Genomic DNA, 24,489 nt, shown 5'->3' with positions numbered 1-24,489 from the left:
CCTTTCTTTCAACTTTCTTTGAAACTGAAACTTCCATTCTGCAATTCTGCTATTATCGGCTCTAACACCATTATCAAAACTTAGTGCGATTCATTACAAATTCCAGTGAATATTTCCATCAGAAAATGAGAGATGAAGGAGATGGAATGGTCATGTATTTTAAGATCCATTAATTATAACAGCGTTGTTAATGATGGAAAAAAATATTACAATTAATATTTATAACTAAATATAAACTGTAGAATTGACAAAAGTTAAATAAAAACAATCAGTTTGATAAAATTGAAAATAAGGTTTGAATTAACTGTAAATTCATTTATAATACATGTTTTTTCCATGTAATTTCCTCTAAGTTTTAAATTTTGTTTGTTGTACTTTTATCCATGAGAGAGGGAAGGGATCAGAATAAGTTGGCCCATGAATTGGCCTGTTGGGGAAGAAATCTAAATGGGCCTCATGTCTTTTGAGGGGATCCTCCTTCCTTTTTATCTACTTCTATCTGATTCCAATTCTCATTAATGCAAATTTTCTATTATAAATATATGTGTATATTAGAACTCTATAACCTTTTTGTAAGGATGTTGGAAGTCTCTATCTTTTCTTCACCACCTCCCGAGTTCTTGTCCTCTCTTCTTTTAAATGATGTTGTGGGGGTTAGCTTTCCTAGGCTAATCTCGGGTTAAGTTTTTGGACTGTTTTTTGTTTGTTTTTTTCTTTCCCTTTCCTACCAAAAAAAAGAACTCTATGGTCTTTTCATTCAAAGTTATCTAAGCCTTACGATGATTTTAATCTCCACCGTACGATTTTAATAATCGTAGATCTAACGGTGACCAAATTCATTTGATCAGTCACTGACCAGGTGAAAATTACCGTATGTTCGTAACCTAATCAAAAGCAATTAATTAATTGTTTTTATCCAACCAATGACCAAACTGAAAGTTTAATTAAGTTAAGTTCATATATATAATTATTAACAATTATTGGGTGATTTTTAATATGGAATACTGCAAACAACCCCCTCTAAAAAAAAAAATTGAACAGTTGTAGTCTGGTAATTTTATCTTAAAACAAGTCCTTTTTAAGTTAATGTGCAAAAAGAATAGTAATTTCTGGTATGAAATTAATTGTTTTTCCAGAAACGCAAGACTTTTGTATAATGCTGACAAAGAAGACTTTGATGCTCAGAATTAGTCATAGAAACTTTGAAGAACACATAACCCCGTAAATGGTAAGGAATTTTCATTGCTTTTACATATGGCCTAACATTCAAATATTTTGGCTTCTTTGACACTTTCTTAATGAAAACATTAGTGTCCAGACCCACCTTTAAATCTCACAATTTTGGAAACAGCCCATTATTCTCACCTAATTTGATTGAATCCTAAATTTTCATATCAAACAAACATTGTGTTAAGAAGAATAATTGCTAATCCAAGATACTTGAAAGTCTGTTAATTAATGGATTGATTCAAGAATAGCAGTCTGTACATAGAAGAATATTCAACAAATGAATTCATTTATACACCAATTTGTCACATCTAAATTACTAAATATTCAAGAATCTCAGCTGCTGCTGCTGCAGATTCACATTGTGGACCAATCATGAATCTGAAATTAATAGAATAATCATTGTGCAGACTGTTAAAACTAATGAACACCAACATGAACCTCCAATACCCTGCAATACATAACACATAAACAGAAATTAGATATAATAAAAAAGATTGTCAAAAAGGAAAATACAGAAATGAAAATTGAATCATATACCTTGAAACGCATTAGAGAAGAAGTTGCAGAAGAATCTTTGAGACCAGTAAAGCCAATATCATAAGCAATACTTCCATCAGGTTTAAACAAACCAAAGTTTCTCTCAGAAGTAGGACCTGGCTTCAAGTTCTCATTAAACAAAGCAAAGATATAAGCTTTGACAGCAAGTTTAGGCCTATAAGGAGTCCCTTTCTTCTTCATTAACCGTTTCCTGAGATTCTTATTATATGTCTTTGCATTCTGAACATTAGCACCTGCTTCATTATCATCTCCACGAGAAGCCCAACCTGTCTCCGAAACTATCACTTCCATTTTAGGAAATCCAGCCTTCTCTAATGCAGCATAAGCAGCATCTACCATTGCATCAAACATGTTATCATAATGCAAATTCGTCTTCGCATCTTCTATCCCAGCATTTGACTTGAATAGAGCATAGTTTACATCAATATGTTCTGGATCACTCTTGTATGCCAGAAAGGGATACGCATTAATGTAAAAAGGTGAACCTGTCTGATTAAAGAACTCCAATAATGGGGTCATGTATATAGCAATATCCTCCCTGAAAATACAAGCAGAAGGCGGGTAGGAACTGGCGAAAACTGCCTCCGAATGAGGGCTTGAGACCTCGACAGTTTTTTCTAAACCAAGCCTTTTGAGTGCAGAATAGACATTTTTGACAGAAGGGAGAAGGACTTCCCAAAGTTCATGATCACCGCCTCCTAATATCTCATTGCCTACTGCGATTCCAACAATTTTAGTTCCGGGGAGGAATTGTTGGACGTTTTCTTTGATCCAATTCATGGCTCGGTCCTCGCCTATGCTGATTTCTTTTAAGAACTCATTGCCTAATCCAACGATGATTTGAATGCCGGAGCCTTTGAAAGCTGTGAGGACACTATGATCAGCATCGTATATTCTTGTGTTCTTAATCTTTGCTGCTTTTAGAAGCGTCACCACACTTCCTGGTGAAGGTAAATTATCTGCTATTCTTCCATAGTTCACTCCATATGTTCCTGTGAAACCCTCACCTGTCCAAACTGCTACACAAATACCATTTGTATTCATCTTAATACTTGTTTTTTAAACCCAATTTTGCACAGAATGAACTTTGTATCAAATTAAGCCCATAAATTTGGTATTTTAATCAAATTAGTCCAAAAATGACAGATGTCAATATATATATGCTTCGTACTTGCTTAATACGTGTTAGTTTACACTGATTTGACAAAATATGCGAAGCTGGAGGACTAAGTTTATATATGCAAGGTTCTGTAAAAACAGAAAAAGTAAATATATACAAGGTTCATTTTGAGCCAAAAATTAACCATGTTGAAAGCAAGTTATTGGGTAACATGTAAATTGACTATAAATTTTGGGATGACGGAAATCGTAGATTTACTCCTAACGTGTGAAATGATGTAATTTTAATCCCGATATTACTAAATAGATCGGTTTTACGAGTTCTTATATTAAGTACCCGGTCTTCCATGTCATTCGGAGGACCCCCAAATTCACATTTGGACACGTGTATTGTGACCACACGTAATAATTAAAATAGTGAGACCTTTTATAATATGTGTAGGTGCATGGTACACATGTCAAAATATGTATGGAATGTCCTCCTAATGACATGAAGAACCGGGTGCTTCTAATAATTTACCCAGTTTTACTCATATCTAACAGAAAATTTGAGTGGATTGATTTGACCACTATTCATTGTCATATTATATTTTTTAAATAAATTTATCAATAAACAGAAGCAGTGCATTTTAACGTGTTGTTTATAACTGTTTTAATAACATAATAAACATTTGGCCAATTTTTTGAACATATGACAAACTTAGTTAAATATTGGAGTTTTAACATGTTTATAATTGTGTTAATCATAACATAAATTTTTTAAATTTTTTAAATAAAAGATAAAATTGATCTTGTTTAGAAACGTTACGAATAAAACTATACCAATTCAATATAAACGTAAGAACTGGGTTGTACTTCATTCTTAAATTTTATTTTTCTACAAAGTTGTACATAAAATTTTGTAAGACAAACATATTATATATAATTAGTGTAAAGCAAGAAGGAAGTAAGAATTGTAATTGAAAGATTACATACCGTTGGAGAAAAGAAGAGAGAAGATGAAAAGGCAAAGAGAGAAAGAAGGGAAAGCCATTGTTGAAAAATGAATGAGGAAAGTGGATTCCATTTCTAAAAAATAAAAAGGCCCTATATATCATATGTTCTTTTGTAACTCAAAAGTGCATTCCAAAAGATTCCTAACCTTAATCTAAAAATGTTGGAAAGAAGATTCTTAACCTTACCCCAAAACATGAAAACTAAATTCTCAACGGGATTGGTATAGATTCTTAACTTTACTCTTTTAATTCTCAACATTTTACGTACGTTTTCACATAAATTACTATTTCTTTTCTTTTCTTAACAAAATGGTTTTTCCTAACCTTGACCAATTCATTTCTGTCAGTTACCTCTTTTTGCAACTGTTACACCTTGAGTTGATCATTTACTAATTATATATTAAAAGGGTGTTTGTTTCAGCTTTTCGGATGAGCGTTTAGCGTTTCACTTCAAACCGCGGGAAATATAGCGTTTGGTTAGGTTTATATAACCACAACATTTAGCATTTTTGCTGGAAACTGCAGCGTTTTGGAGCGTTTCATAAAAAGTTCTTATTTGGATCTTTTCAAACTGTCCCTTGGTCATGAATATTTTCATCTACACTTCACATGTGCACTATTTTATCATCGTTAGTGATAGATCACAAACATATGATTAAACGTAAAAAAAAAATTAAGAAAATAAAAAATATATATTGTCTTTTGTACAAGTTGGACAAAAAGAATCTAATATTTTTATCGAATTTATAAATATTAATTTTCAATTTTATTATTAAATTACAAAAAATATGAAATCTCTTTTTTAGAACCGCTGGTATGTGCAATTGGTATATAATAAGAAATAAAATATCTATGTTTTTTAATATTAATATATGAAATCAACACAACTTATCAATGTTAGGAGTAAAATAGCTCTTAACTTTTGTTCTTATTATTAAGAACTAAGTTGTAAAATAAATTTTAGAGCCCTCTGTTATGCTCAAAAGGCAGTGTGTACTATTTTTATTAATTTTCAATTTCATTTTATGATACTAAAGTTTTTTTGTTTCTGTATATTTCTATACGTGATCACTAATAAAATTCAGGTATAGGATAATAATAATTTATTTTTTAATCATTAAAATCTCAGTAATTATTATATTATAATTAAAATAATTTTAAATTGGAATCACTAAACTTTTTTTTAAGAAAGGATAAAAATATTTGTACAAATGTGCAAAGTATTGATAGTTTAGTTCGGTAAATTATTGTAACATATACATAGAATTATATAAAATAAATGTCAATGACAATTGCTTAGTCTACAGAAAATCTTCTAGTATTTAGCGGGTAAATTACATACGTAGTGTACAACCTTTATCCAAATCACACTTTGGTGTATAATCAAAATTTTGTCACACTAAATCGTATGAACTTCAGGTGACCTCCCACTAAAGTGTACAGCCGGTTTTTGTGACCGGTCAACACTGGTCAACTATGCTACATCAACATTTTTCAGTTATAAAATTAAAAAAAAGTGGGACCCACTCTTAATGAAATGGCTAATATAACCTTCTTCTTTTAAAATTACTAAAATATCTTCATCTTCTTCTTCAACCACTCTCTCCCATTTCTCTCTCTAAGCTCTTGTTTGGGAGGAGGTTAATGGAAGGTTAAATATTAAGTTAACTTTATTTGGGAGTTATTTTTTGAGAGTAAGTGGAGGTTAATGGGGTTAAATGTTTACTTCCTCTAACCTCCAAACTCTAACCTCCAAATTGGGGGTTAATGGGAGTAACATAAACTTTTTTAAAATTCCTTGTCTCTGGAGAGTAAATTTAACGTTCCTTCCTCTCCATATTTAAACTCCCAAACGAAGTTAAACATTTAACCTCATTTACATCCTATAAACTTCCTTTCCATCACTTCCCTTCCATTTCCATTACCTCCTTTAACTCTAATCTCCATTAACCTCCAAACTCCCAAACAAAGGCTAAGTCTTCTCTCTCACTCTTCCCTCTACCATTTCTCTCTCTCACTGTTCTCCAAAACAACAGCAAGAAAACTGACCATGCAAAATCACAATCCTATTAAAAGATTCCACACTTCATTTCATGCCTTTTCCTTCTTTTGTAAAAGGAAATGGCCAAGTGATTTTCATGCGATACAGGTAGTGTGGGTTGTTAATCATGTCCAAAACCAGTAAATAGATTATCAAGTAGTTAGAAAGCATAACATTGCCTGCAAGAGAAATAAACAAAGGAAAATAAAAGGTAGCAGATAATTCTAGGTATGGTTGGACAATGGGATAATTCCATTTAGCCTCAGCAATTTATAATTCCTACCCCAAATTAAACTTTTTCCGATCATTCATAGCATCATAATTTCCAATTGCTCTCCTAACTGTAAAAAAAATTAGCTCCATGAAGATGAAACAGATGACTTTCCGGCGCCAGAATTCTCGTTCCCTGTAAAACAACTTGAACCGTATCATTAAACCCCAACCTATAAACTCTAGTCCCATTCTTTGTCGCCATACTCCCCGTAAAATTCCCAGTATAATTAAACGGTGTCGGAGGATTCCCCGGAAAATCATCTGTAAAAACCCCACTTATATTGCAGGTGTAGATGTTAGGAGAAGGGGGGAAATGGTCGATTGATAAGATTGATAAAGTTGATGAATCGCGAACAACAAGGAAATGATCGATTGATAAAGGAATATCTGCGGGGTAAGATCTGGAGTTCAAGCTTTGGAGATTTTCGAGAAGCATTGTGCAACCAAGAAATCACAGAAAGAAAGAAAGAGAGAAAATGATAATGGGCAAAGAATGAGGGCATGTATGATTTTGGTAGTAGCATTAATGTTTATGGGAGGTGAATTCGGGAATTGCCAAAGTGGTTCAAATGTGAGAGAGAAATGGTAGGGAGAGGAACGAGAGAGAAAACTTAGGGAGAGAAATGGAAGAGAGAGAGGTTGAAGGAAGAATATCAAGATATTTTAGTAATTTTATAAGAAATAAGGTTATATTAGTTATATTAGTTATTTCATAAAGAGTGGGTCCTACTTTTTTAATTTTACAATTGAAAAATACTGATCTGGCATAGTTGATCAGCGTTGACCGGTCACAAAAACCGGCTGTACACTTTAGTGGAAGGTCATCCGAAATTCGTACGGTTTAGTGTGATAAAATTTTGGTTGTACAAGTGTGATTTTAGGTAAAGATTGTACACCACGTATGTAATTTACCCAGTATTTAGCACTCGCTATGAAAGAATTTATCCATTATTGCACTAAAAAATTGGATTTTTTTTCCCAAATACATTTAAACATCATGGTTTTATGCATTTACGCAAGATTCATATGTTTACAAATCGGGAGGTTTTCTTCAATTTTGCCGACATTTTCATTAAAACCATACAATTGCATATGTAACAAAAAAAAAAGATTCAACCAGATTCTTTTCACCTCGTTATACCCCTCCTAATATATAATAATTAAATAAAAAAAAAACCTTAAATTTCTCCTGTGTACTAACAATTTTATGAAAACATCAGAAATGCACTAACCATAAGTTTTACTTTGACATATTATTTTTTCTTTTACCTTATTGGTTTGTTCTGAATATGGTGAAAACGATCCAAATGACTAGTGGTTTTGACTTATTAGGCCAAGGAGAACAAAATAAGGTTTTAATGGCTGTTTTGGTAAAATAGAAAGCTTTTAATAAAACAAGGTTACAAATAAATAAATAAGGTTTTAATGGCTGTTTTGGTAAAATAGAAAGCTTTTAATAAAACAAGGTTACAAATAAATGGTCATTCAAAAGAGAATATTCCCTTTCCAACCGTATATTGTCACCTGGCTTAGCACCGCAAACTATTACCTAAGAGCATCTCCAACACTAACTAACTATTTGGCTCTCTAAAATAATATAAAATATTAGTTTAATCAAATTTAGCTAGCCAAATTTATGTTTTGCTCCAATCATGCTAACTATTTGACTCTCTATTTGATTATTTTATCGTTAAAAGTGATTAAATTTAAAGAAAAAAAGAAAAAGTAGAAAAAAGATACAAAGAGGAAAGAGAAAGAATGATTAAAAAATAGAAATAGCTAGCTATAGAGACTAGCCAAATTTAGCTAGTGAAAATGGCTAGCTATTTATTTTAGAGAGCCATGTCACCTTGTTGGAGTGGTCACTCTCTAAATGCTAGCTAAATTTGACAATTTAAAGAGCCATGTCACTCTATTGGAGATGCTCTAACCAATTCCACTCCACTAAATATATTGTTCACCAAATCTTCAGATAAAACATCAGAAAATCCCCATATAATAAAATAGTGGAAACCAAAGAAAGTTTTAGTAAATTCCTATACAAATACAGTCTATGATAAAGTCACACAAAGTAGAAATTACTGTCAAGAGCACAAATTTGGTATTGAGCAATTCATCCACCATAATGTCACAATAAACATTTAACTTAATAACATTAATACTTTAGTTTATAGTCACTAACACCAGTTGAGAAATGTTCAAAATTCTACAACATGAACAATGTGAGAAGTTTAAAAAACTAACACCTAATCAATCTGAGAGCGCCTACGTACATTAAATTTACTAACATACAACAAAATCTAGAAGGCACATTCATGTTACAGTCATCCAATTAATCCAAAAGGGAAGGGTAAGAGCTATTACAACAGGACTACACATCATGTGGACAGTACTAGTACTTTTAGCAGCTCACAGCAGATGGCAGGGAATCACTTCGCCCGCTTTGGTTAATCTTGCCATTTTCTGCAATTTCACCACCTGTTGCCATGGCTTCATCATCTATAGGAATGTTGCGGTCCCCTTCTCCCTCAGTTGCAGGGGTAGTTCCATTAGCATTCTCTTGCTTCGCTCCCCCATTAGCTTCTATGGTTGTAGTATCTGGGATTTCCTTAACATTCTCCTCGACCACAATTTCAGCAACCTTTTCTGCAGAGCCTTCACCAGAACCAGCTTCTATGGTTTCAGCATCTGGGATTTCCTTGTCACCTGCAACATTCTCCTTCTCGACCACAGTTTCTGCAGAGACTTCACCAGAACCAGCTTCTTCTGCAGGTTTGTTCTCCACATTGTCCTGCTGCTGAACCTCATTTTCAAGCTTCACATCTTCAGAACCACCAGCTGTTTTTCCCTCCTCCGTAATCTTTATTTCCTTCTCTTCACTGGCACCAGCTGTTTTTCCATCCTCCGTATTCTTTACTTCCTTCTCTTCACTGGCCGCCTGTCCAGCGGCTTCTTCCATATTTGTGTCAGCATTCTTCATCTCTTCAGAACCACCAGCTTCTTTTCCATCCTCTGTATTCTTTACTTCCTTCTTTTCACTGGCATCCTGTCCAGCGGCTTCTTCCATATTCGTGTCAGCATGCTTTGTCTCTTCAGGCCCTTCATTTTCTTTCTCAATCCGATTTTCCTTGGGCAAGTCATTCTGGTTTTCTGCATCAGCATTTTCATTCCCATCTCCAGCTCCATCTGCATCTTTCATTTGTTCTTTCTCAGCTTCACCTTTTTCAGCAGGAGATTCAGTTTCCTTTTTGTCCTTGTTTGAGCTGGGTGTTTTTCGGCCCCGCTTCTTAGGGGTCTCCTTTTCTGGTGATGGTGTTGCCTTGACCTTCCCACTTATTCTTGCTGATCTCCTTGGTGTCTCACCAGTACCCCAATCGAACTCGGATATTGCAGGATTTCCAGGGTGCGATTTTAGGTACTGCTCCAATTGTTTCCTGTTATTAATCTCTTCTCCAGTTGGAGCAATGAACATTATTTCGCTCTTCCTTGGAGTGCCTGCTCTCTTTGGCAAATACTGTAAAGCCATAAAAGATATTTGTCATGCAACAAGAACCACGCACAATAGACCACAATTTACAAAACCAATAGTTCTAAAAGTAACAAAGAATCCAAACTCAGTTCCAATCATCATAGATAATTAACATTGTAAGGATGGTAGTTAAATGAGAAGTTTATTTCCCACACTAGCAGCTCTAGGCTATTCCCCATGTTACTGATTAGGCCAAAATACAGTTTACAAGGACAACAAATGTGACTGCACTTCAGATTTATGGCGTGCACATGAGAACTGACTAAATTAATTTATTCAGTACTACCTACATAAAAGAGATACTTTCAGCATTAGTATTTCTTTTTTCAAAGATCCATATCCGCCTTTTCAAGTTATTAACTTAAAACGACAAAAGTTTCAATCTAAGTAGTTCAAAGTTAGAAATTAGTAAAATGGAAACAGAGCGTGCAACCCCTTGTTCTGGATAAAAGATAGCATGCATCCATTTAACCTTATAGCATCTTAGCTCAAATCTGCCCAAAAGGCTCCAGTCCCATTCCAGAATCATCAATTGCAAATAGTTCAAACCTCGTAGAAATAACCAGTGTCCAAAAAACAGCTTAGTAAAATGCAATGTCAGCAGTTAGCAATTCCTTTATACAAAAAAACTGGTAAGTATAGCAAACTAGCTAGAACCGACATTACTTGAGGGCTGGTAAGAAAAACATGTTGAGGAGTATAAAATAGATGGAAAAATGCCCAAGCAACCTGATAATACCCAATCTCACTCACGAGTGGACACCAACGGAGATTTTCATAGAAGCATAGTCACCTATGCGTCAAAGTACATTCCTAATCTGCATACATCACTAATACATATTACAGATCATATAAAGTACATGCATGAGTAAATTCAAGTAAACCTTAGCACTAACGTATGAACTTCAATAAACAAAAAGTAGAGACATTACAGGAATAAAAAATCAAGTCACACATATGTTAGTACACATTTGGTACATTAGATATTTGAAGGTAAGAAAAAAAGGGTTAGTAAGGAGTAGGGAACAGATAAAGAAAGTAGAGAATTGGCACTAAATGATAACAGATTAATTGCAATCTGAGATAACTACCTGGGCCTGCTGAATTACAAATAAATCCAGATCTACACTAGGACCAAATTTTAATACAACCCATTTGTCAATTAACTTATTCAATAGCCTTACTTTGGAAAATTCTGTACAAAAACGCCAATAAAATAAATCTCCTAGCCATAATGACATAATCCAAGTACTCATAGCAGTGAACAGATCATCAGGTCCTTTCCAAACAGTTTTTTTTTTATTATACAACAACAACAAAGCCTTAGTCCCGGAATGATTCTAGGTTGGCTAACATGAACCACCATATAAAACCGTGAAATCAAGTCGTGTCAGCGACACAAATTCTCTCCCTCCACTCTGTCCTATCCACTACCATATTTTCCTCAATCCCCAATAAACTCATTTCACTCTCGATCACCCTCTTCCAAGTTTGCTTAGGTCTTCCCCTACCCCTCACCACTACATCCCTTTGCCACTCTTCAGTCCTCCTAACCGGCGTATCAAGCGCTCTTCGTCTTACATGGCCAAACCACCTTAGTCTGTCTTCCCTTATTTTATTCTCAATAGATGTAACCCCTACTTATGTCCTAATTATTTCATTACTCACCCGATCCTTTCTCGTATGACCACATATCCATCTCAACATACGCATCTCCGTCACCGACATCTTATGAATGTGACAGTGTTTCACTGCCCAACACTCCATACCATATAACAATGCAGGTCTAATTGCCGTGCGGTAGAATTTTACCTTCATTTTATTAGGCATGCCGGGGTCACAAAGGAAACCCTTAGCACTCTTCCACTTCGACCAACCAGATTTAATCCTATGAGCAACATCGCCATCTACTTCTCCATCCGTTTGGATAATAGACCCTAAGTATCGGAAGCAATCCGAGGCCTAGACAACTCTTCTATCTAGGGTGATTGTCCCTGCCTCCCTACTCCTATCGCCGCTAAACTTATACTCCAAATATTTTGTCTTACTTCGGCTCAACTTAAAGCCTCTAGATTCCAAATTTTGTCTTCATAGTTCCAACTTCCTCTCCACGCCTTCTTTCGTCTCATCAACCAACACAATATCATCTGCAAACAAAATGCACCATGGTATACCATCTTGAAGTGAACTCGTTAGTTCATCCATAACGACGGCACAAAGAAATGGTCTAAGTACGGAACCTTGATGCACTCCAATAGGAAACTCTTTAAGCTAATATTTTAAAATGCACCGGTTACTGCAATATTAGAATTTCAATTCAATGACGTGAAAAATGCAACAAATATCCATCTGACAAAACAGATGATTAATGAGAAGCAAATATTTCATTAATCCTAACGAATTTCTACAGAGTGCTCACATTGGGTGAGAATTCTACCAACATATAATGATAAAACTAGCTCATCATAGAAATATAATACAGCAGAACTATACAAAAGCAGAGTTCACAAATTATTAATTCAAGCCTCGACATTCTCCTTGGATAATTGGTTGGCTAATACTTTCAGAGAAAAGATAGAATGACAAATAAAAATAGATGATTTCACAAATTTGAAGTGTTAGCAGCACCAAAGGGCAGAATCCATATATCTCCAGCAAAACTTTAAGAGCCTCTAGGTTTCAGCTATTTCTTTCTGATTCCATTGAGATTGGTTAAATCATCATTTCCATTAGGACAACACAAAACAAATAAGCAAAACAGATAAGGGTAATTTAGTAAGACATATTAGAAATTATAGAGAATTTCATCAAACCCTTATACCCTTCCACTCTGAATTCCCTTTCTGCCAAAGAAGAACAAGGGTTATAATTTATTAACCCGAGGGAAATACCACAAAGAAGTCAAAATTACTGGTTTGAAAACAGAAAGTTGAGAGCTTTGAGACAAGTTACTGGTTTTCCAACATCTGGAGCTGATAAAAGCAAATTATAAAGAAGCCACAAACCCTAGAAATTAAAAAACTTCCCTTAAATTTGGGGGTATAACCCTAAAACATGTCAAGCAAACCCTAAACACCAAATTACTGCTACAACCAACAATTGGCACAAAAACCCTCATGATAATGAAGTCAATATTACCTAAAATTAACCAAACCTTAAAAAATTGAAGAAAATCAAATTAATTGCACCAATTTAATCTAAAAACCAGAAGGCAGCAAAAGAAAGGAACTTTGACGCACATGAATGAAAAGTGCAGAAATATTGAAAGAGGGGAAGTTAAAAAGCATAGAGAGAGAAAAGGGAAAGAAAGACATACCATTTTCTTCCAGGAAGGAGGAGCTGAGAGCTCAACAGATATAACTTCCTCTTTAGCTTCCATTTTTCACCTGTAGAAATGAAACCAAACCCTTGAAACAAGACAAGTAATTTTTTTTTTTTTCCTCTGAAAAAACTGAGTCTCTCTTTCTCTCTCTCTAGTATTTATGTGTGTGGCAAAGGGAGAGGCACAAACCGTTGAGAGCCTGGGATATGTTTGTTGGTTGATGTTTCTCTCTTTCTGTCTTTCCATTTCTTTTTTTCCTTTTTTCCTTTTTTCCTTTTTTTAATAATTTCCCTCCTAAAAAGAAAAACTGTCACGTAATCCACTGGCTTTCATAATCTCACCTTACATTACACTAATTTTATCATTCCGCAGCAGATTGAGATTCCATGTGTCTATTTTTTTTTTAACTCTAGATTGAAAAATTAAAATAACATAATTTAAGCTTACTCGTAATACTATATGGACACGTGTCCACCCTGTTTATGGATACTGCCAAAAAACATATCCGACTCGAGCAGTAGTCCGGTGTTCCAAATTATATGGAAAAATAATCATACTCGAGTATTCTTTTTTCTTGGAAACTAAAAAACAACTTTATTTTATCTAAGAAAAATAAAAACTTATTCCTAATAGATTAGTTTCTTAGAAATTATAGAATAGTTGATTCAAAAAAAAAAAATTATAGAATAGTTACTGTTATTTCTACATATGGCCCATATCTCATAATTAAACTAGTTTTACTTTTTCTATGCATTATTGGAGAAATTCATTTACAAAAATTGAATAATTCATTTATAAAATAAAAAGTACAAAAATAAATCATGTGATTAAAGGGTAAATCCTCATTAGATCTGGTTTGGAAATATTTTTCCGGAATGGGTTGTTTCTTAACATGAGTTAAATGTTTATGCCACCAGGCAGGCACCGTAATGGCATGAAGAGATTATACCTCTTTTCAAAACCATGGTTTGTATCATCCAGGAGAAAGAAGATAGGCAGATTGCAATCTGCTTTGAAAAAAAAAAACAAGATTACAAATATAAAGATTTGATTCCTATATTTCCTAAACTTTATATTTTGGCTTCTATTTCAATTTTCAGATATGTAATTGTTGTTTATATAATATAATTTTGTTTAATTTATTATATTTTGTTAGAAAATCTTATAATTATACTTAGATATTCTAATTTTTTTATAATTATGTTTAGAAATTCTAATTTGTTAAAAAATCTCTTAATTTTGTAATATTTTATAATTATGGTTAGAAATTATAACTATACTTACAAATTAATTTTGTTTAACATATGCTAATGATCGAATTAATTGCAATTGAATTAATTTTATAATATTTTATAATTATGTTTAAAAACTTTAATTATGTTTATAAACTATGGTGCCTTCTATGGTATATATAAAAAATGTATGAAATTAGTATATAGGTAAATTAGTATAAAGGAAATTTTTATATAAACAAATGTATGAAATTGGTAATTAGGATGTTAGATTAGAGTTAAATTTGTTTTTTATTTAAAAATAGAATATGATATAATAAAAAAACAATATATATATAGTAATCAACTCTATATTTTATTTAAAAATATGAAGTAGAAATGCATGATGAACTTACATTGAATAATTTATTTCTTTTATAGATGGCTAAATATATATGGTTCCAGGCGCATTTATATCTCGTTTTGCAAAGGAAAATGTTAGACAAAAAATGAAGCAGATGAAAATGCAACGGAGTGGAGGTCTAGTGGACCATACTGCCACTATTTAAAAAAATTCAAGATATTACAAATATAGGATATCTTATTGACAGTGAGAAATGGAAGTTAAGGATTTTGTATAGAGTACTATCACCGAGATACAAAAAAACATATAAGGAAATAATTGAAGCAATAAATGTAAGAAAAGTACATTTGGAATATGTGTGCAATGAAGATAATTCAGAACAAATAAATTTATACAGGGAAATGATATGTAGAGTTAGACAATCAATCCTATTATCGCAAAGTGATTATTGTAATATGGAGAACTTTAAGCCTACTTACTAATAGTATTGTGTAATTTAGACCAATGTAATTTGATCTAATATTTTGATTATAACTACAAGAAATATGAGATTTTATGACGATTTTTTTTCTACAGACGTAATTTCATCACTAATAATCACTTAAACATGACAAATTTTATCTTTCGTCATTATTCTTAATTTTCTAATGATAATTTTTACGAATGTCTCTATTGTTCTATCTATTCGTCACCATTAGATATATTTTATGACGATAAGCAAAATATCGTAACCTATTGTTTTGAGGAAAATTTTAGTAGATTAAATTTGGAGGGAAAACGTTTTCTTGACGAAATGAGGTTAATTGGTGGCGAATATATCGTCATTTTAAGAAATGTTTATTATGACACTTTATATTTGTAATAATTTAATTCGAACAAACGGTAACAAATAAGATTTTTGTCATTTATTATTATTTGTTATGATATTATTTAAATTTTGTCATGCATTATGATATTTTTATGACGATATATGAATGATCGTCACTAAAAATTTAGATGCAAAAAAATGGTACTAAAAAATTGGAAGGAAATTTTTATTCTATTACGAAATAAAGTTAATTAATGACACAATTATATCATCATGGTAAAAAACTATTTCCATGACATTTCTTATTCGTCACAATTTAATAAAAACTAAAGTGACAATGTAAATTACATCACATATTTAATTTTATGGTGACATATCGAGATATTGTCATGTATTTTAACCTGTTTTTACGATAATTTATAATAATTGTCTTCATTATGTTAATTATTATGATTATTTATATCCAGTCATAATATAATAAAAAAGAATGCGAGAACATAAATTATGCCACATTTTTATTTAATAGTGACGTTATTAAGATATTGTCATATACTTTAACGAGTTTCCATGACAGTATTTAGGGAATGTCACATTACGTTAACAGATGGTGATTTTATATCGTCATTATATATAGTAATTTCTATTATTACTTTTATTCATTATAATGCAATAGAAAAAAATATGACAATCTAAATTACATCAGATATTTTTATTTTACAGTGACGATATTAAAATATTGTCGTGTATATTAATACATTTCCATGACAATAAGAATTGTGACTCCACTATTATCTTTAAAATGGTTTTTATTCTTCATAATTTAATATAAAATAACACATTTATAAGTTATGCATTGTTATTGTTATGTTATATCACATATCTCGGTGCCCGCTATCCTCAATTACGTTGTTGTCGTGTGATCGAAGATCACGAGTTCGAGTCTTAGGAGCGGCCTCTTGCCAAAAAATTGGCAAGGGAAGGCTTGCCCCCAGTACACCCTTGTGGTGGGACCCCTCCCCGGACCCTCGCTTAGCGGGGACGCGTAATGCATCGGGCCGCCCTTTTTTTATACAAAGACAAGTCACATGTTATTTTTTAGAGTTCTTTACGGATCAACTTGCTACCTTCTCTTCCGGTCACTTCCAATTTTCCTTTCTCCTCTCTCGACAGTGGCGAAGAAATATTATACTTCATCTTCTGAACTAAATGGAATAAATCCCCTACACCTTCATCTTCGACTTTCTCACCTCAACCTCTCCATCCTTTACATTCAGACTCCTTAGCCAATTTCTATCATTCTCAAGTTTGAGCACCAGCTTGAAGGAAAAAAAAGAACTCCCATTCGATAGCATCAAGAGCAGCGAAAAAGGTGAAAAACAGTAAGAGCTCCTTCTGTGGTAGTAAAAATCATGGGTATCTTGACTATTGATTTCATCATTTCTTTTTACAACTAGATTTCATCCCCAATTTTAGTAATTATCAAGTTTGGGCACTTGTTTGAAGGTTTGAAGGAAGAAGAGGATTGGGATTATCTTTCTTTTTCTCCTCTGCACATCCATCTTTTACTTCAACACCTAAATGCCCCATCTTTTACATTTAGATTTCATTGCCAATTTCAGCAATTCTCAAGTTACCAGTTCTAAGGCTTGAAGGAAGAAGAGAAAAGAAGGGTTGAAAATCGAAGTTTCAGCGTGAAAAGGCCCCTTTGATCATCATGTACTCCCAAAAACAGGTGAGAAATCTGAGCAATTGATTTTAATATTATGGGATTCATTTACATTGAAATTGAATGTACAATTAGGCTTTAATTTGTTAGGAGAACAGACTTAATAGGTTCTATAGGGCTTCATTTAGATTGAAATTGAAATTGAAGGTTCAGTAGGTTCAATAGGGGCTTCAAATAATGTGGATGACTCTATCTATAGGAAAAGGCATTTGATGGGATGACTCTATACCAGAACAATCAATGAAAAAATGAGACTGAGCGCTTACTGATGACAGGAACATTATTTCGTGTTTTGTGGCTCATAATCTTGTACAAAAGACCAATCCCAGATAAGCCAGACATAACCACCTCTGATAGGACAAGGTCAATCTGATTATTCATATCTGCTAGTATCTTCCACGCTTGTAATCCATTTGCTACTTCAGTAACTGACACAAGAACAATAATGAGAAGAACACTCATATCATATGTAAAGATAAAAATATTAGAATTCATAAGACGTTGTACATTTATTTTGTACGTGAACATATTGATGTCAATAGTAGATAATCGCCCATGTTGAGTCAGCTTAACACATCATCATCTAGCCTAATCAGCTATTCAGCTCAAATGTGCACAACAAATCTTTACTGGTTGGACTTTTAGCAAACAGAGTTTTGGTTAGACAAAAGATAGGAATTAGAAATAGAGTTTTAATTCATAACGGTAGGAATTAAACACCTAATTGAACCGAACTTGAATAAAAACAGGGACCAAAATAAACTTCGAAATTTTGGAGGAATGGTGGCGTAATAATTACTTAGAAGTAGGAAAGAAGCAATACCTCATCATGGAAAATTCCTAACACCAAGTCATAAAGCAATACCTGATCACAAAGCAGAACAAACAAAAATTCAAAGAGAGAGTTGTATATAGTCATGATCTGGACAGGTTTAGCAAATTGGTTCTTGGGTAGTATGTTCCCCTTATAGTATGAGGGAGGGAACAAGTGCTAGATTTCAAACCCAGCACCCTAGGTATCGAACCCTTGACCACTTGATCAAAGATGCTCTGATACCATGTCATGGAACATTTTCAACTAAAAGCTTAAGCCCATAGTTAAAGGTCCAATATCCGACAATATCCAGTAGCAGCATCAAATAAATTTGACAATAAAAGCAGCTATTATCTAACTCAAGCAGTGAAACTGTTATTCTTAGATCTTTCTTTTTTTTTTCAGCTTCACTTTCTCTCATTCTTAATCTCTGATGAGCTCATTCTTCACAGTTGGTTAAAAAAACATAAAATAAAGATTGAGAAGGAATAATGAGCTCATAACTCTATATGCATATTTCTATTTTCATTATAATCATTAGCTGAACAAAGCATAAACTATTCAGTCACAATGAGTCAAAATCCAAACCTTCATAACTGCAGTTGCGAAGCAGGGCAGTGATAACATGGCGTGTAGCATAATCATTTTCCACCAATAGAACCGTGTGGGTTCTCAACTATTGACCCTTGAGACTGCTGTTGCTGAGATATTTGCAGTGCAGTTGGAGGGGCCTGGAGAGGCCCCTCATGCCTATCTTTTATATTATCTGCTGCAGTGTCATGGACTTTAAAATCATCCTCAACTGTCTTGTTCTGACCATGCAATTGATGATTTAGTCCCCTCAATTTGTCCCCAACACCATCAACGCTTTGCATTAGTTTAATCGTTTTACTCTACTCCACCTCAAGGAAAAGCTCTATACAGTGTCTTTAAAGCAATTACATATGATTATTTATATAATTTCTTCTTCATTCATTCATGTCTCCACGTTAGGTGCTAAATAGCTATTTTATTAAATATTCATATAGCATTTCTAAGGCAGTTAGAATGAACCAAAAGTCTCGTATCAAATTGTAACACATTAGCTTAACACCCATACTTAATGCTCTGATGCAAGCATTTATGGCTTTATAGGCAGTAATAGATTCAAATAAGGTTTTATTCAGCTAAGGACCTAATTGCTTAGGCTAGGTCTGAAGTTGGATTCTTAATAGGTCCTACACCATGTAAACGTTTGATTTGATTTTAAAAGGGTTTCGTTTTTCCTACCTGCCTATTAGTTTGTAAATCATTTGTAATACGACCACTATGGTAGTGTTTGTCCATCATGGCGAGAGAGAAATATGACCCATAGCCGAACATTATGAAGGGTAGCAGCATAGTCGATGTAGTAGAAAGGGGCCTGTCTCTTTGTCGTAACCAGCCGTATGGATATTCATAGAGTATGGGTTCTGAAAAACCACATGTTGCATTCAGATAGGTGCATATTAATGTTAGCCATAGTTGTCAAATTGAGATTCCACTCGTGAATCCAACTCCACATTTTTTGAATCTCGACTCGTGAATCGGATAGATTCAGTTCAAATTCATAATATTATAAAAATAAAATATTTACCACGTTGAACTCAAAATATTATCAAATATTAGTCTAGAAATGCAATTTTAATGTCAAAAAATAAATCATATAAACCAAGTACTTACAATTCAAATCTAATGCAAATGCAATCCTAATAAAACTAATTCATAAATGGAACTATGTTTAATAACTTAGCGGAGATGGAGAGTTTGAGCTTCTTGACTCTCTTTTTTTGCCTTGTTGTGAATTTGATAATGATATAATGAAACTAGTTTGATTTGATAACTTGATAAATAACATGTTATTTGAACAAGTGTTGAACCAGTGTTGTTCTCGCAATAAAGTGAAAATTTATGGCTCTCAAGATGTATAAGGTATTTTCTTTTTAGTCTGGCATGAAACAGGTAGGGAGAAGGATTGCCTACCTCAAGTTGGTTAATGGAATATGATGAATAAGGTATTTTCTTTTTAGTCTGGCATTGTCATTTATTGGATGCTCTTTTTCCTCACTTATGGTATCTTATATGATATGCTGTAGGAGTGCTGCTAACTATTTATTGCTCCAGAAATGGGCTACTTAGACGTGTGTATATATTTCCACAATTTAATCCATTTTTGAGATCAGTGTGCTTTAACTTAGTTTCTTTTTCTTTTGCATTTTGCAGAAAATGGTGAATGAGGGAACAGTTAACAATTGGATCTGCCCATTAACTTTTCTCGAAATGTTCAAGACAGTGTGGCACGTGGATTTTGCTACGAACTTGCTCAAATGTGCTATATATCTGGTATGGTATTGAATTTTTGCTCTGTTCCTAATTTATATTTTTGTTTGATCTTGTATAGTTTTTCATGGGTTAAACAAAAGTTGAGTACCTTTAATTTAATTATATGATTGTTTAATTGTTAATTTAATTATATGAACCCATCCAAATATTTGGCTTCTTCTGTTCTATTCCCCCTTGATGGAGCGCCTCATGGGTACCTCTACTCTCTGAGATTCACATAAATTTCTTCTTAACCCTTTTCTGGTTCCGGGTTCTGTTTGGAGCTTCAACTATTGACAATGGCGGAATATATTTGTTTATTTAGTAAGGTAAAGATTCAATTTTTATTTTGTTTTTCCTATGGAATGTGTTCTTTTTGTAATTTTTGCTTAAAAATCTCTTATCTTTTCAAATTATTGTTCTAGTTTTGTCTTAAATTGATGGGGTTTGTGCGATTAAGCTATATGGGTTTTGTGGAATGCATGTTCTGATCTGAGTTTCAAAGTGGGTTTTTATTTGCATTGTTCTGAATTTGGCACTGTTTTGGTTTTTGGTCCTAAATCTACACTATCTTCCTTTTTGGGGTTTTTGGTTTTAGTGATTTGTTGTTCATAAATTTCAAGTGTTTATCTTATTAATTGCATACTTGTTGTGACACAGGATACACTAATCATAAAGCCTGCAAAGAAATCCCCAATTTTGTTAAGGATGGTAGTGTTAGTCTTTGCCATGGTTTGTGGTGTTTATATCTGCTCAGTCTGTTTAAAGCAGATAAGCACTACCAGTAAAATCAAAATTGAAGATATTCAAGTCATTGAGAGACCCATTTCTGTTAATCAACCCCAAAAATTGCAGATTCCTATTCCGCATTTTCCTCATCCTATAACTTTTAGCAGGTAATTGAGAATCTCTGCCTTTGAATTTGAAATTGAATTTGAAGTTCTCCAATCAAGAGTTTAACTTGTTTTCAGGGCTGAATGTGCACATAATCCTGTGAGATACTTTGCAATTCTATCAATGCAAAGATCCGGGAGTAGATGGTTGGAGACATTGTTAAATAGTCACATAAACGTAAGCTCGAACGGAGAAATATTTTCGGTGTTGGATGGGAGAAGAAATGCTTCATCTGTTATAGAGACTTTGGAAAGAGTTTACAATTTGGACTGGTTCACTAGTGCTTCTAAAAATGAATGCTCTGCTGCTGTTGTCTTCAAGTGGATGCTTAATCAGGTAACGCACTCTTCTAATGTAGGCTAAAACGTTACATTTTGATTTCGATATGTTTGTTCTCTACTGCAAGAGTTGTGCAATAGGAATTGAAAACAATGAAGTAATTATACTCTACTTAAGTGCCCGTTTGCTGTCTATTTCTGGTCTAAAGGATTTCAGAAGATACTTTATTTGTTGAGTAGAAAATAGTCAGAAACATTACATGATGTTTCTTTATTTTTCCTTTTAGGTCTTATTGACTCCGAGTCATTTGTCAATTGTTATGGAATATGCAGCTGGTGGTGAACTCTTTGTAAAGATATGCAGTGCTGCTGGTAGATTTAGTGAAGATGAGGTTGTAATGCTTGTTTCATCATTGGCTGTTCCACACTAGCTGTTGATCATGTTGTAATTTTGGCATTTTCCGATGTGTAAAATATCATATTCAATCGATTTTTGTTTCATTTATTGTGTAGCTCAACCTAGAAATAATTTTATGAAATCTTTTAGGTGTTATTTGGTATTATATAGAGCTTCATTCAATCCAAATTTTCTTATTTTATTTTTTTTAATGAAAACTGCATCATTTGCATCGGCCTTTTAAAAAGCATGATGCAAATGACTCTTTTCCATCGGTAAAATGTTCATTTGCATTGGCCTTTTCAAAGGACCGATGCAAATGAGACAGCATTTGCATCGATCATTTTAAAAGGCCGACGCAAATGAGACAGCATTTGCATCGGCCCTTTTAAAAGGCCGACGCAAATGCTACAACCATTTGCATCGGCCGATGGCCGACGCAAACCTATTTGCGTCGAGGGCTTTTGCATCGGCCAAAAAACGATGCAAATGGCCCTAAACGGCCGATACAAATGCTCATTTTTCCACTAGTGCAAGTTTGTTTCAATCGAGGTTCTTAGCTTCAAATATGTAAATTGAAGTAGTGATGAACATCGGTAGTGGTTTTAGGATATCATAATTATAAATAGAGCTTCATTCTTCATCTTTATGGCATTATCAAAATCATTAATCTCAAGCCATCAATTTCGTATTCCAAGCTTTCAATCTCATTTCTTACTGTTTAAACAATATTCATCACTCAAATTTCCAACCATTATGTTATCTTATAATTAGTTTTAGTCTTCTAATTTCTTATGTATTAGTTCTACAAATATAATGTGTTTAGCTCATTCCTCATTATTCACTGCAATTTGGAGTTCTCATCAGCTTGCATCATTAAATGGAAGCCAATCATTTGCTGTTACACTTTTGATTACTTTCTGAAAGAAAGCTCCTATTTAATACTTCTACATTAAAGTTGAACAGAAAGCTATTGGGAGTTCAGTCCTGCTCCTTAATCTGATCCATCTTATTACATAACCCTGTTCCGTTCTAAGGTACATGTGAAACTTTCTTGTTAGTTATCTATGTTTTTAAGTCTTATAACTGGTGTTTAATTTCGTTCAAGTTGTTTGTTTGTTTATTAGCTCATGTTCAAATTTTGTAGCTTCTTAGTATATATTTCAAAGCTATATATCTCCAACTAATAGTAAATTAATTAGATAGATATATGGTGGTATGGCGTATAATAGGACACATTAGTCAAAGATTCTTTCCACAATGAATCCAGAGGTTTGTCCTTGATTTCCTACTGTTTCATTCATTTAGTGGGTTACTAAACCCAGCCCCATATTCACACTTCCAGCCCCCGAAAAAGACCTAACCGCCCTTTGAACAAAAACTGAAAATTTGAATCCCTCCCAAACTCTCTCAAAGTCTCCCAAATACATTTTCATCCGAATCAAAGACAACACGTTTGATGGAAGACAATCCGTTATCACCGATAGTAGACGGGAGTGACGCTACGTCTGAATTCGAGGTATTTTTCCGATTTAACTTCCTTGCATTTCTGTAATTTGATTTGGGAAAAAATTCTGGTTCGCCACTCGGACGTGTGGGCATCACGTCCCACCACATGGTGGGGCGTATGCGTATCACGTCCCACCACATGGTGGGGCGTGCGGCTAGCACGTTCCACCACATGGCGGGACGTGATACTCATACGCCCCACCATGTGGTGGGGCGTGATGTTCATATTTATTAATTAACTTATATTATTTTTTAGTTTTAAGTACAATTCTGTAGTTACGGGTTTAACCGCATATTTACGGGTTTAACGGACTATTTACGGGTTTAACGGCCTATTTATGGGTTTAACGAACTATTTACGGGATAAAAAAGCTATTTTTTTTTGCCAATTCGACACGCAGGCGTGTGGCCATCACGCCTCACCTCGCGGTCGGACGTGATAGCCTCACGCCTCACCGCACGGTCGGACGTGACAGCCACACGCCTGACCACAAGGTCAGGCATGTGGCTGTCACGTCCGACCGCGAGGTGAGGCGTGATGGCCACACGCTCGCGTGTCGAATTGGCAAAAAAAAATAGCAATTCCCCTCCCAAAACCCATGAAAGGGCATTTTCGTCCTTTCACGGGGCTAGGGGTGAGAAAATGGGGCTGGGTTTAACAACACCCTTCATTTAACGCCTCCCATTAACCACTAACTTCCTTATTTGCGATATAATCATTATATAACCGAAATGCAGAGAATAATAACATATATATTTACAAGCTAAAAGTTATTAACTTCATGGTTTACAATATAATCTATTTTCTTACAAAGTAAAAGCTATCAGCAAGTCCTAAAATTTTGTGTGAACTTTGTATTATAATAGGGGTTTGCTGAAAATATAAGGTCCTTTCGAAAATATGTTGAGAAGTATAGTAATGAAGTCCCGTAGTTGTCGGAGATGTATCTTCATACTAAGAAGTAACTTCATGTATTAGGAATATTAAATTTTGATATCAGAAAACTTGTTCAATCATTTTCGTAAAGTAGTTTGGTGAATAGAATTAAAATTATTTTTATTAATAATTTAACAAAAAATA

The 24,489-nt window shown here is 33.7% G+C and overlaps 3 protein-coding genes across 6 annotated transcripts; 1 reads left to right on the top strand and 2 right to left on the bottom strand.

The window, feature by feature from the left end:
* Positions 1-1,443: 1,443 nt before the first annotated feature.
* On the bottom strand, positions 1,444-3,965 carry LOC136223620 (glucan endo-1,3-beta-glucosidase 14). 2 transcript variants are annotated; one of them, XM_066011731.1, is made up of 3 exons: positions 3,883-3,965; positions 1,768-2,804; positions 1,444-1,678 (listed from the first exon to the last, which is right to left on the bottom strand). In XM_066011731.1, exons 1-3 carry the CDS (start codon positions 3,938-3,940, stop codon positions 1,601-1,603), a joined length of 1,173 nt encoding a protein of 390 aa, XP_065867803.1. In that variant the 5' UTR covers positions 3,941-3,965; the 3' UTR covers positions 1,444-1,600. The 2 variants fall into 2 exon arrangements, with proteins under 2 accessions (XP_065867803.1, XP_065867802.1); XM_066011730.1 differs by having other exon boundaries at positions 1,768-2,807; positions 3,883-3,952.
* A 4,379-nt stretch (positions 3,966-8,344) lies between these two features.
* LOC136222366 (methyl-CpG-binding domain-containing protein 11) lies at positions 8,345-13,336 on the bottom strand. Its single transcript, XM_066010045.1, has 3 exons — positions 13,257-13,336; positions 13,062-13,131; positions 8,345-9,730 (listed from the first exon to the last, which is right to left on the bottom strand). Exons 2-3 carry the CDS (start codon positions 13,122-13,124, stop codon positions 8,618-8,620), a joined length of 1,176 nt encoding a protein of 391 aa, XP_065866117.1. The 5' UTR covers positions 13,125-13,131; positions 13,257-13,336; the 3' UTR covers positions 8,345-8,617.
* A 6,899-nt stretch (positions 13,337-20,235) lies between these two features.
* Positions 20,236-22,050, top strand: LOC136224748 (uncharacterized). 3 transcript variants are annotated; one of them, XM_066013163.1, is made up of 4 exons: positions 20,236-20,351; positions 20,991-21,226; positions 21,302-21,560; positions 21,790-22,050. In XM_066013163.1, the coding sequence occupies exons 1-4, from the start codon at positions 20,289-20,291 to the stop codon at positions 21,931-21,933; spliced, it is 702 nt and encodes a 233-aa protein (XP_065869235.1). In that variant the 5' UTR covers positions 20,236-20,288; the 3' UTR covers positions 21,934-22,050. The 3 variants fall into 3 exon arrangements, with proteins under 3 accessions (XP_065869235.1, XP_065869237.1, XP_065869236.1); XM_066013165.1 differs by having other exon boundaries at positions 21,836-21,962; XM_066013164.1 differs by lacking the exon at positions 20,236-20,351 and adding an exon at positions 20,382-20,659.
* The last annotated feature ends 2,439 nt before the right edge of the window (positions 22,051-24,489 follow it).

This window comes from Euphorbia lathyris, chromosome 3 (genome assembly GCF_963576675.1).
Source record: "Euphorbia lathyris chromosome 3, ddEupLath1.1, whole genome shotgun sequence".
Taxonomy (NCBI): domain Eukaryota; kingdom Viridiplantae; phylum Streptophyta; class Magnoliopsida; order Malpighiales; family Euphorbiaceae; genus Euphorbia; species Euphorbia lathyris.
The sequence above is the reverse complement of the archived record's forward strand: the minus strand, read 5'-3'. Positions and strand labels throughout refer to the sequence as shown.